The sequence below is a fragment of the Teleopsis dalmanni genome, chromosome 1, assembly GCF_002237135.1.
Source record: "Teleopsis dalmanni isolate 2A chromosome 1, ASM223713v2, whole genome shotgun sequence".
NCBI classification, from domain to species: Eukaryota; Metazoa; Arthropoda; class Insecta; order Diptera; family Diopsidae; genus Teleopsis; species Teleopsis dalmanni.
Genome location: NC_051846.1, coordinates 169,113,785 through 169,125,857, shown reverse-complemented (window position 1 = coordinate 169,125,857; position 12,073 = coordinate 169,113,785). Strand labels below are relative to the sequence as shown.

Below are 12,073 nucleotides of genomic sequence, written 5' to 3'. Positions count from 1 at the left end.
ATTCTGTTATTTTATCTACTTCTGGACTCTCAGGAAGATATGCTGATTTAAGGTCCGTCATCAACTAAAAGACAAATAAATGATATTTTTTTTTTAGCCTAGTTAAAGCCTAGTGTGGGGTAGAGATAAGCCCCCCAGCCATTATAGAGTAAAAGTGCGTAATAGCACTAACTCAAGAAGAAGAAGAATCAAGGGATGTGTAAAGGTAAATCCAAAATCAATAACATAATTTAATACACAAAATTAAATTATTATCCATAAATACCATATCCTTTCATTATGTAGTATATTTAATATATTTAAAAGAATATTTGTAAAAATAAATAACCAACAGAAAGAAATTTTTTATTAAAATAGAATCGAAGAGAAATTTTTATGTCTATTAATATGAAAACGAAATTTGGTCAATATAGTTCATGAGGTGTGTTTTTAGAAATTCACCACGAAATTTATATCCTTGCTAAATTTTTCACGTCAGATGGCAATCTAATAATGTTCGAATTTAAATTCGAAAAAATGTGTGAATTTGCTATATGGTTGAGGTATACAATATTTTCATATAATATATGGAAAAATTACTTAAATGCATTAATACTCTATAAAATCAAATCTTTTATAAATATTAGATTAAGTTTATATATTTTATTTTTGTATAAACATCATATAACAACTTTATTCCTTCTTATACTTCAATAGTCTGACATTTTTTTCTTATTTCATTCAGATACTATAGTATTGTATAAACCGTTGTATAAACTTTTAGAAGTTTACAGTCCCAGATACGATACTTCTGTTTGTAGAGCAGTGGTTATCAAGTAGTTGTCTCCCCATACGGTACTTAAATTTTCAATGTGATTAAATATCGATTACAATATAATTTCGCTCTTAGCAGTATATGTGTATATCTTAAATGTATTTGTTAACTAATTTATTTTAAAATATATAAAATGAGGAGGAGATTTTTTTTTATCCAAGAATCGAAAAAATTGTATTTTGTTTTTAATTTGATGTCCAGTTCTTAAACCGCCAACTAACAAACTGAAGCTTCGTCACCCTCACGGGCCCAAATCCACCTCGGTGCATACAAATCCATGCCCTCAGCACATCACTAGTTTCTCAACACATCTACCCGGGTATACAAATTCCAAAATTTTTTAAATAACAATAAACTTTACTTATATTAGCAGGTATAACCTCTCCGTGTTCATGCAAACGGAAAGGCACTGCTCCACACATCAAGATAAAATATCGAATAAACATCTATACATAGTCCAATAAAAACAGGACATCTGAAAAATCACTTTCATTTATATCTTTTATTTTAAATTTTTAATACCGCCTAAATATAGAATTTACTATGTGGGTAAATTATGATGGAAATAAAACAATTGTTTTGTTTTTTTTTAACATATACTTAAAATTTATTTTCCTCCAAATTTTATTATAAATATCACTTTCTAAAATAGAATACAGTTATTTAAATTCATCCACTTCTTTGTCAAAAAAATCCCTAAAAAAATTTTGTTTTACACATGTTCCAAATAATTAAAATTTAGCGCTAAATTGTATTATAAATAAAAAATATAAAAACAGAGTTTAGGTTTAGGTACTTATATAAAATATATAAGCTTTATCTAAAAACAATTTAAGACCCCCTTACTGTAATTAAGAGGTACTCCTTGGGTCGATTTGAAGACATTGACAGTTTTTGTGCCAATATGTAATTTGCTTGACACTGAAGAGTATTTTAGGTTGATTGAATTTAAAATCCATAATATGAAGTCCATAATATGCGGTGAATAGTTATATGGCCACTAATTTTCGTTGAACCCTCGGTACTTTATATGCATCATTGTTACTACAAAAGAGATATGCTTCGTCTTTATGTAAGTTTCTTCATGTCGGAGATAAGGTCTTAGTTGCATAAATACAGTATTTTCAATCTGCATTTTACAGTTCTAAAGTAAATAGCACCAGTCGAGCTCTTGGTATTTTCTGCGACAAAAGGGTATGTGGACTTATTTGGAATTCTTTCGCCTAAATATAGTTTCTTTGATGCCAGACATCAAATTGCATAAGAGTAAGATTAGTCAATGTGTAGTTTGCGATTTGGCCAATTATAACAAATTTTCTAAAATACTCTTCGTCGAACTGTTTTATGGGCAGCAGGGTTTCTTTTTTTTAGGCTTACGGGCTTCTTTGCAAAGCTTGGTATTCTTACGACGGCAAGATGTGGTCATCTTACAGGCCTAACAAAACGTTAATTTATATTATCAATTTTTCCATAACAAAAAAAAAGAAATATGAAAATAATTGATCAATTTGTTATTCTTCTCGTATATACCATACCTGCTTCTCAAAGCGCAAACGTTTTTCAGGAGGTAGTTTGCACCAACATTTTGCCGCTTGTTTGATAATATCTTTTGGGTCCAAGCCACAATTGTTACGACGGAAGTATCTCAGATAATTCAAGTATGCATTATTTGTAAGCGGGCCAGGGTTGGTGCACTTTGGCTTCTTTGCGCCGCAAGTCTTCTTTTTTTTCTTGGGGCAGCGAGGCTTCTTCTTTTTGCAGGGATTTTTCTTTTTTTTAGGACACTTCGGCTTTTTCTTAGGGCATGCTGGCTTCTTTTTCTTGCAGGGATTTTTCTTTTTTTTCTTTGGACACTTGGGTTTTTTTTTCTTACAAGGGTTCTTCTTTTTTTTAGGGCATCCTCCGCAAGCATCTCCCTATAAATAATTTTCCAAAAAATCCATATATAATAATTTTAAATATAAATTTTTTTTAACTTACTACTTCACGATACATATTTCTCCGAGTATCACTCATTACATTCCATTGATGAGTTGTGGACATCAATATTTGTTCAGACGATTTGTCGGCATGCGTTTTGCAATAGTCTCGAAGATAGTTTAAGAAACCGTTAGCGCTTGCAGGAGTTGGTTCAACGTCTGGTATTTTGATTGAAAGCAATCCGTGAGATGACTAATATTTATGAAAAGAAAGGAGTTAGTAAACATTTCAATTTAAATTCATATCACATTTACTTCTTCTCAGATTTTTATTAAGCCAAATGGATATGTAAGTGAATTATAAAATGATTAAGATTGATAGAGGCTGTTACTTACATCTGCTACATTTGTTGGCATTTTATCGATTGAGATCCTTTCAAGTATGATCACTGTTGAAGTTTTTATAGAGTAAAACATAATATAAGCAAACATGAAAATTAAATATAACTTACCAGCTGTCTTTAACCAACGAGGTCAGAAATAAGTTCTTGTAAGAGAACTGGTCCTTAACAAGGAATACTAAAAAGAAGCCTAAAAGAAGAACAAATGTAATAAAGTAGATGTAAAAATAATTATAGTGACTTACCCGCGCTGTTTTTAATTAACGAAGGTTGAAGGTCTTGCAATGGAATTATAAAGAAAGAAGCCCACTTAAAAATGTCTATTATAAAGAATGTCTAAAATTATAGAAATACATATAGTTACTTACCCGCTGTCATTAATTAACGAGGGTTGAGGGCCTTGCAATATAATAATTATAAAAAAATAAAGCCTACTTAAGAACGTCTAAAATTTTAAAAATAAATATAGTAACTCACCTGCTGTCCTAAATGAACGATGTGGGAGTAAGTGAACCAGCTTGCAAGAAACCTATTCTAAATAAAAAATATTGTTAAGAGTAAAAAGTTAAAAATCTGAAAAAATCTATAAAAAAAATAAATAAAATTATTAAAGACCTTCTGAATAGAGCTGGTGTCGTTCTGGAACTTCTGTAACCCATAAACACAAAAAATGACTTTGTATGCTTACTTCCTTCAAGTAAGAGGTTAAGAGGTAATATTAATATTATCACTTAAAAATTTAGTTTAACTATTTTTCTACGATCAAAATTTGAAACACATTTTAGAATCAAAAGTGAAATCTAATTTTCAAAAATATTAAAATTGGAAGGAAAACTAAATGTCAGTTTCCACATAATTTCAATGAGATATTGATTGCTAAAAATATTTTTTTAAGACGTATATAAATATCGATATATAAATATCCAATTTGCATTGGATATGTTTAATAGAAATACATAAAATAGATACTTTTAGTTGGAATTTTTATTGACGAATGGATGGCGCTATGGTGCCATCCATCTTTAAAATCTATATGAAGATCTCGGAATGGTTACAGACCCCTCGAGAAGGTATGCAGATCTGAGGGCAGTTATTGCTTAGACTGAAGAAGTCAAGGTGTAGAGAGGGGTTACGATGAAACCACGCAGTTAATAAAGAGTAAGAGTGCTCAAGCGCAATGACTCAACTAGCCTCAACTTATGTAAATAAATCCATATAACAATAATATGTGTAAATATAATAAAAAATATTGCTGTAATAAAAGGATTCCAAAAATTTGAAGTTTTTAAATAATTGAACTTACCCAACAACGATAAGGGAATTAATTCCAAGAATCCAATTTACTATCCAGCAGGTCAAGCCCAGTCTTCTAACAATCTGTAATAAATTTATTGAAATTAAAATATAAAGACCTACAAGATCTGAGGCTTTAAACTTTAACGCTTTAAACAAGCGTTTATATTAATTAAAGGGCGGGTGTAGCTGGTGCTTGTTTTAGATTACGCGACTTACTATATCTATATACCAAATAATTGTATATATGGTATAGTACAGTTCGATTTATTTGCAATTACTAAATATGATGTGTAATTTAATCTTAATGGATTTTGTGGAAACTAATCTTGTGGAAACTTCTGACAAATAATGAATTCTTTATCCTAAATAAGGAATATACATATTGAGGACTGTTTTCGAAAACTCGTAATAAGGTTTATATGTAGACATCAATGTCTTAACTTTAGTGTATATTTTAAGGTATATAAGGTGTATATCATTGATTGAAAAAAACCCACAACGGATTGTGCATTAGTCGATCTGACCAGAAAGCGAAATTTATGTTATGGTACTATTTTTGCTAGTACTATAACTCACCTTTTGTAGAAACGACCACAAAGCGAAATTCGTGTTACGGTACTTGTAAAAACAGTCATAAAACATTGTGGATAATTCGGAATGGCCTCAGAATTAACCTCTTTTATGTGACACTTATGTCATACTACTAATTCAAGGCATTTTTCAAATACAATGGAAACTGATGGCTGGTTAATGCAACCATGAAATGACGAAGAGTACTATATACTATGCAATTTTGCTGTCCTGTTGATATAAATCTTCTCCTTTAAATTAGTAACAGTTCAACAAAATGTAAATTGCTTCATAAATTGTTTGGATACAGGACAGGTTCCATCTGCTTTTGATAGTGCCATACCACGAATTTTGTTACGTTGTCGTTACGAGTTATGTTATTAATATACAAATGTTATGACAAAATATACCATAAAAAAATATTTTTTCCTTTCAGTACGTAAAAAAACTTACCCAATATTGGTGAAAAAATCTTCGTACTTCTCATAGAATGTTCTAATAATCTGTAAAAAATGGATCAAATTAGAATCTAAATCAAATATATTTTTTGGACATAACACAATGAATTAATAAAATTTATAGAAAAAGGCATATGTAATTAGCAAGTCTAAATTACCTTCTCAGTTTAGAACTCTTCAAATTGGATATTCTTTAGAACTACTCTACCAATTTATAAACAAATTTCACACTCTTAAATTTTTCTTCAAAATTTTCTAGGTCAAAAATTGAAACTGACTCTTAGTAGAAAGATATAAAAATGATTTATAAAAATTTTTAAATTGAAAAGAAGAATATATTAAGAATATCAGATAAATTCAATGCTATATCGATTAATAAATACGTCATGAGTTACGACGAATTCTACGGTAATTTTAAGTTTTTTTTGGTCATGAGCAGAAAACATGTACAGAGAAGACATCACATATCATATTTTACTTTTAAACAAAAACATTTTTTATAACATTTTCTCTGTGTACATAAACGAAAATTAATACAATATATAAAAAATATATATAATATATATAAATAATATAAATGAACTTACCCAATATCGGCGAGAGAATTTTCCTAGTCTTCGTAGAATATCCAAAAAGGAAAAACGTATTCGTTATTGGCACGTCTAAATAAACTTTTTGGATAAGACCTATTCAAATCGGCTACGATTTTGTTGGTAAAAAATATATCACACAATAAAATTTTTCTGGAACAAATCGGGAAACACATCTAAATATAAAAAAATAAAAATGGTTTATAAAAATTTTTAAATTGAAAAGAAAGTTATATAAATATATTTGATATTTTCAATGCTATATGGATAGATAAATATGTGGGCTGCTATTTACGTATTAGTAAGGGCCATGTTATGCAAACAGTCATGGTCACGTCAAATGTAAATTTGATATTGTGTATATTTATAATTGGCCACGGTGATCTGGCTTTCTGTGCTTCGTCACGTTGATAAAAAAAAGTGTTGTTCAGTAATGTATGTCATACTTTGACCCTATTGCGAAATACATGTAATCTTGTATGGATATATTAAAATATCCATACAAAAAAGGATTATCTTTTAAATTGACGCACAAAAAAACCAAGACTTGTAAAATCGTTACAAAAGTATTATGGCTAACATAAAATGATTATAAATCAATATTACTGCTTATAAAAACAGTTAAAGTGCTTTGTGGATCACTTGAAACGACCACGAAGCGAAATTTGTGTTATGGTACTGGTAAGTTATAATTATAGTTATAACTAGTTTCTACTAGAACCATAAGGACTATGCACATCCTCTTTTCTGCTAGAAAGTAATAGTAGATTACTTTATTTATAGCGGATAGATATAATAATAAAATACGCAGAAGTAGAGATAAATGTAATATAAAAAGAGTAATTTTCTCTATGTATATAAGTTAACTTACCCAATATCGGTCGGAGAATTCTTCTGCTCTTCGCAAAATGCGGTAATAATCTGTAAAACATGAATTTAAAATGGAAAATATAGAATCTAATTAGAACATACATTTTGCAGAGAATAGAATGAATAGGAAAAGAAAGAAAGCGATTCGCAATTAGCAAGTCTAAGTTACCTTCTCAGATCAGAACTCTTCAAATTGGTATTTCGTTTATGGAACTCTCTTAATTTGTAATAAATTATCACAATAAAATTTTTCTTCAAAATTTTCTGGGACAAAAATTGAAACTGAGTCTTAGTAGAAAAATATAAAAATGATTTATTAAAACTTTTAAATTGAAAAGAATATAATAAGAATATCTGATAAATTCAATGCTATATCGATTAATAAATATGTAATTGAATTAGGAATAATCGTAATTGAAAATATCTCTAACGTCATATTAAAAACGGTTAACTGTTATTTTTTACAAAGTTTTCAATATAAAACATTACTTAAAATAAATTTGATCAGTTTTGATATTATTAACTAAGATCAGTTGGGTCTTTAATTAAAGTAATCAGCCCTAATAGCACAATTTTGTCTATGTTACGAATTCCTAATGTAGTCACTGATCTTTTGCTGCGCTCTAGAAGGGAACAGAGAAGATGATTACGGTTTCTTCTTCCTTTTTATTTCTACACCGTTATCGATTATAATGCCTGGAACAATAAATTCCGATAGTATAGTGGAAAATATGAGAGCAAGCCCTGAAAAATGGTGACCAATGATCATATGCGGTTCAAGATCTCAAAGCGACGAAATTAGATCTAAAAATGAGAAACAGAAGCTAGGGTAATAAATAGGACAGACATCAACAAATGCAGTGAAAAAGTGGAAGTCTGGCGGAGATCAAGAATCAAAAGATCATGGTTTGCAACGCTAATATAGAAGAGTCCCTTCCCATAGTAATGTGAAAGCGGTTTTGGGGGAGAATAAGTCTTTTTTCGAAGAGAATGTGATTTAGTCCGTTTATTACAAATTACGTCAAGAGTTGGGATTATCACTTCGACGATGATCGTTTTGACGGTACGTAGAACTTACTACATCGGCACCACAAAAAAAAATAAATAAAGATATAACACTAAATAAAAAATATTCAGAAAGCTAGAAAGTGCACATAGTCAGGCTCTTTGAAGATTTTTCCAGGTACCATGGTATATTAGAATGAATGAAATCCTCAGTTCCTCAAGATTGATCCGATCAAAAATACATAATGATTACAGTCCTGAAATTATTTACGAAAACTGACAACACCGCGTTATCAAATCTTAGAATGGTTACAGGCTCCTCGGGGAGGTATGTAGATTTGAAGTCATATATTGTTTAGTCTGCTGAAGTGATAAACAATAATCTAGCCAAGGCGTAGAGAGGGACTATGAAGAAACTTCGCAGTTAATAGAGAGTAAAAGTTCTTATATGCTCAGACTTATCTAGCTTCAACATAAACATAAACATTGATTACTAATAATTAAATATAAGAAATAATTCCAAGACCACTGATGATGGGTATTTGGCAATACTCGAAATAGCTGTATTGACAGCCAAAAATTCAATTTATTAAAAATAATATAAAATTTTGTTGTTCTAATTGACTCTCTCTATTGAATACAATAGTTCCCATTAAATAATATACTCACCACCGTCATAACTAAGGTTATATTATAATTTATTTATGTTTTAATTTTTCATATTTTGCTTTCTAAAGCATATTTAAATTAATTAGCTTTTAAGAACACGGCAACTTAAATAATATCTATATGTATATACTATGTAGATGTATACTACGTATGCTATGTAGATTCCCCAATGTAGGCTCAGAGTTGTGTGTAAAGGGTATCTAAATTTTGACAAACATATTTTATATGTTTACATATATATTACAACATATAACATATTTTCTACTTCTATTTATTTTTATTTCCCAGAGCATATTTATTCATCCCCCCCATAAATCAATATATGTATGTGAAATAAATTTTTTTTGTCTATGCATAGAAAAACTAATTCTAGCAATTAAAAATAAAATTTCAAATTGCATTAAAAATCATTTTAAAAGTATGGAATTCTGCATACGTTGAAGTCCTGTAAAATGGATTAGAGCAGGCACCACACCTACCACAAAATATTCCTGGCCTGCAGTAAGCAGCACGCAGCTTGCACAGAAAATGACTCTCCAGTGCTGGTGCCCAGGTTGATGATGGTGATGATTTATTATTTGGTAGATACGTTCTGATTGAGTGAATTGAATCAAGTTTATTGCGCAATGATGCTACTTAACCGGCATACAAACACGCACAACTTATGCTCCCAGTTGCAGATACAACATATTACAAACGTACGCACGCATACAGACTGGTAGTGGATGAGGCATGCAACATGCGAGTGTGGCATATAGGGCGAGTATGGAATATGTTAACGTATGTTGCGAATTGAGTGACTACGGAATTGTGGCATCAAAAATTCATAAAGGTACTTCGGCCTCCAACCACCCATTCACTCTGTCAACTGCCATTTATGATAAAATATCGTATCGTATGGAAAAAGAACAGAAAAAATAAATGAAAATTTTTAGAATTTTTGTAACAAGCAATTTCTCACGTAGCATTATTATCCTGAATTTTGCAATGGAAATTGTCACAACTCCTGGCGAACTCAATACATTTTTATTGACTTTTGAGATATCACGCAATTTTGTCATCGAAATGTCATATCATGAGATTTTTTCTCGTTGGTAACATGTTTTGCACGTTTTTGCTTATCATTAGTTTAATTGTCGGCATATGTAGGCGCGTGCGTTAGTATGTCGAGCTATAGTGTCCTTTCCACAATCGATATCTCCTTTTTCAGTAATTTAATTGAAGACTGTTGCGCACTCCCAACTCCCAACTGCCAACTGCTGCTGTTTGTGAGCTCTGCAGGTGGTGGACGTGTGCAAAATGGCTTTATTTGTCAACTTTATCCTTTGCGTTCAATAAATTCTAGAAATTTTCCAACCATTTATCTAACTATCTTTTATTTTGTTTTTCTCTTCAAATTATTATGACATTTTTCTATCAAAGCTAACGCAGTAAACAAAACGCCTTCATTTTAGCCTACAGCTGCCTTCGCTCTCAGACACTTCATCATATCTGTAGATACGTATACCCCGGTTTGGTTCTTTCGTACCCTGAAGAGTTTGTTTATTAAATTTGACTTTTAATTTGTCACTTTGTGACTTACTCATTACTGCCTTAATTTATGACAAATTGTTTCAATTTCCTCACAGGCAACTCTGATGTGAGTTTTCCCTCAATCCACACACCACTTCGCAATACCTCGCCGTGTTCGTACGAGCTTAGCTTTGTACTCACTGGGCTAGTACGAGTGTACTCACTGGGCTTTGTGTGTTCAGTGGGTTAGCCTACAGTCCTTATTGACCAATAATGAAAGTGTCAACTTTAACAAGCATCAAATTATATTTTTATTATATAATAAATAATGAGCTTAACGTGGACGCAATTATTGTTGGAAATAATGATGTGGGGGCTGTTATTGTATTTTGATTTGATTGATTGGAAAATTTATTCAATCTTGTCGAAATTATCTATGAAAAGTTCTCGGCTTTACTTTATTATATTATTTGATGAAGCGTGTTATTGGTTGTTAAACGCTGAATAGTGAAACATGAAATATTTACATTTATTTATTTATGTCATTTGCATTTTAATTTGAGTAAAAGATAATCTACTGACTTTTTTAAAGATGTTAAAATTTGATTTGTTTTATGTTTATAAATCAATATTAAAATGTCGTTTTTAAAATTTAAAATTTTAGATAAGAAGAAGTCTTCTGATTTAAAAAGAAGATTTTTAAGACCATTTAAATTTGATTTATGTCATATTAACAAATAGTTATTAAACTGTCGCTTTAGAATTTTAAACATAAATAAAAGAAATCTTCCGAAATAATATAAGGAAACATGATAACATATTATACAGACCAGGCACCAGGTGAGAGGAAAGCATAAAATATCTGGGGGTCACGTTTGACAAACAGCTCAATTGGTATGAACGGATGAAATGCAAACGGAATAGCTGTTATAAAATTTTACATCTTCTAAAGCCTCTGTTCAATAATAATCACTTCAACATCAAAAATAGAAAGTTACTATATACTCATATAATTAGGCCAGCACTACTATACGGATGTGTTACATACAGCAAAGCCGCAAATACTGCCATAAAGCAATTACAGATTGCATAAAATCTGGCTATAAGAGGACTATTTAAGATTCCATAGTATACTAGGATCGACGCAGTGAAAAAATATATCAGGGACGGAGTCCTAAAATTATTTACAAAAGTTGATATGCTGCTCAACCCAGCCCTAACAAACTTCAAGTCCATCTCAGAAGAAAAGTACACTATCTGTTTTTTTTCAGTAAAAGAAATCTTCTCATATCAAGAAAAACTTTTAAACATAGGCAAATTTGATATAACATATTTAATTTGCCTTTTATGTCGGCAGTGATAATTTTTTTTTAAATAGAATCTATTGGATTTAATAGAATAAAGATGAATTTCTCAAGAAACAGCTGAAATTCATTTTTCAAACTTCTCAATACATTGGTTGGTTGGTTGCAGTGGCAGGCCATTCGATAACTTCCATGTACCTCAATTAGCGATTTTTCACCGTTTTGCTACCACATTCCTTGCAGGAACCCTAGTATAAAACAGTAGAGACTAAATCCATCCCTCCGAATTTAGGTAATATAATAAGTTTTTCATCTTTACCGTTGAGCAGTCTGATAGATTATCAAAGAGGTATTTTCCTAAGAACCTATACAAGGTGAGATGAAAAAACTGCAACCAACTTCAGACTGCTGTCATTTCTAAACCGCTCGTCCCACAGCTGTCAGATTTATTCTAGTGACAGCTCATTATATTGTTTACAAGCGCACAAAAGCATTTTGGTGGGAATTTTTCAAAAAAAAAGTTATTTGTGATGGAATTCAAGCGTGATAGTGTGATTGCTTTGCATTTGGCTGGAAAACCACAAGTGGCTATCGTTAGAGCCCTCCAGCATTTAGAAGTGAATAAATGTTTTGTGTCTCGTACCATCGCTCGTTACCATGATACT

The 12,073-nt window shown here is 30.7% G+C and overlaps 1 protein-coding gene across 5 annotated transcripts; it reads right to left on the bottom strand.

The window, feature by feature from the left end:
- Nucleotides 1–1,899: 1,899 nt before the first annotated feature.
- Nucleotides 1,900–7,220, bottom strand: LOC119670070 (histone-like protein 18C). Of its 5 annotated transcripts, XM_038080179.1 has the most exons (13): nt 7,088–7,220; nt 6,920–6,969; nt 6,046–6,224; nt 5,454–5,503; nt 4,438–4,511; nt 3,612–3,668; nt 3,503–3,533; nt 3,380–3,443; nt 3,246–3,324; nt 3,130–3,182; nt 2,795–2,986; nt 2,350–2,730; nt 1,900–2,249 (listed from the first exon to the last, which is right to left on the bottom strand). In XM_038080179.1, the coding sequence occupies exons 10-13, from the start codon at nt 3,148–3,150 to the stop codon at nt 2,157–2,159; spliced, it is 687 nt and encodes a 228-aa protein (XP_037936107.1). In that variant the 5' UTR covers nt 3,151–3,182; nt 3,246–3,324; nt 3,380–3,443; nt 3,503–3,533; nt 3,612–3,668; nt 4,438–4,511; nt 5,454–5,503; nt 6,046–6,224; nt 6,920–6,969; nt 7,088–7,220; the 3' UTR covers nt 1,900–2,156. The 5 variants fall into 5 exon arrangements, with proteins under 5 accessions (XP_037936107.1, XP_037936106.1, XP_037936108.1 ...); XM_038080178.1 differs by lacking the exons at nt 6,046–6,224; nt 6,920–6,969; nt 7,088–7,220 and adding an exon at nt 5,617–5,724; XM_038080180.1 differs by lacking the exons at nt 6,046–6,224; nt 6,920–6,969; nt 7,088–7,220 and adding an exon at nt 5,617–5,724 and having other exon boundaries at nt 3,612–3,663.
- Between the last annotated feature and the right edge of the window lie 4,853 nt (nt 7,221–12,073).

Bases quoted from the DNA above. Each gene is read 5' to 3' on its own strand.
- LOC119670070 (XM_038080179.1), bottom strand. From the start codon at position 3,150: ATGCCAACAAATGTAGCAGAT. The intron at 2,987-3,129 runs GTAAGTAACAGC...CATAAATATTAG, and splicing joins TGCCAACAAATGTAGCAGAT to TCATCTCACGGATTGCTTTC. The intron at 2,731-2,794 runs GTAAGTTAAAAA...AATTATTTATAG, and splicing joins GAAATATGTATCGTGAAGTA to GGAGATGCTTGCGGAGGATG.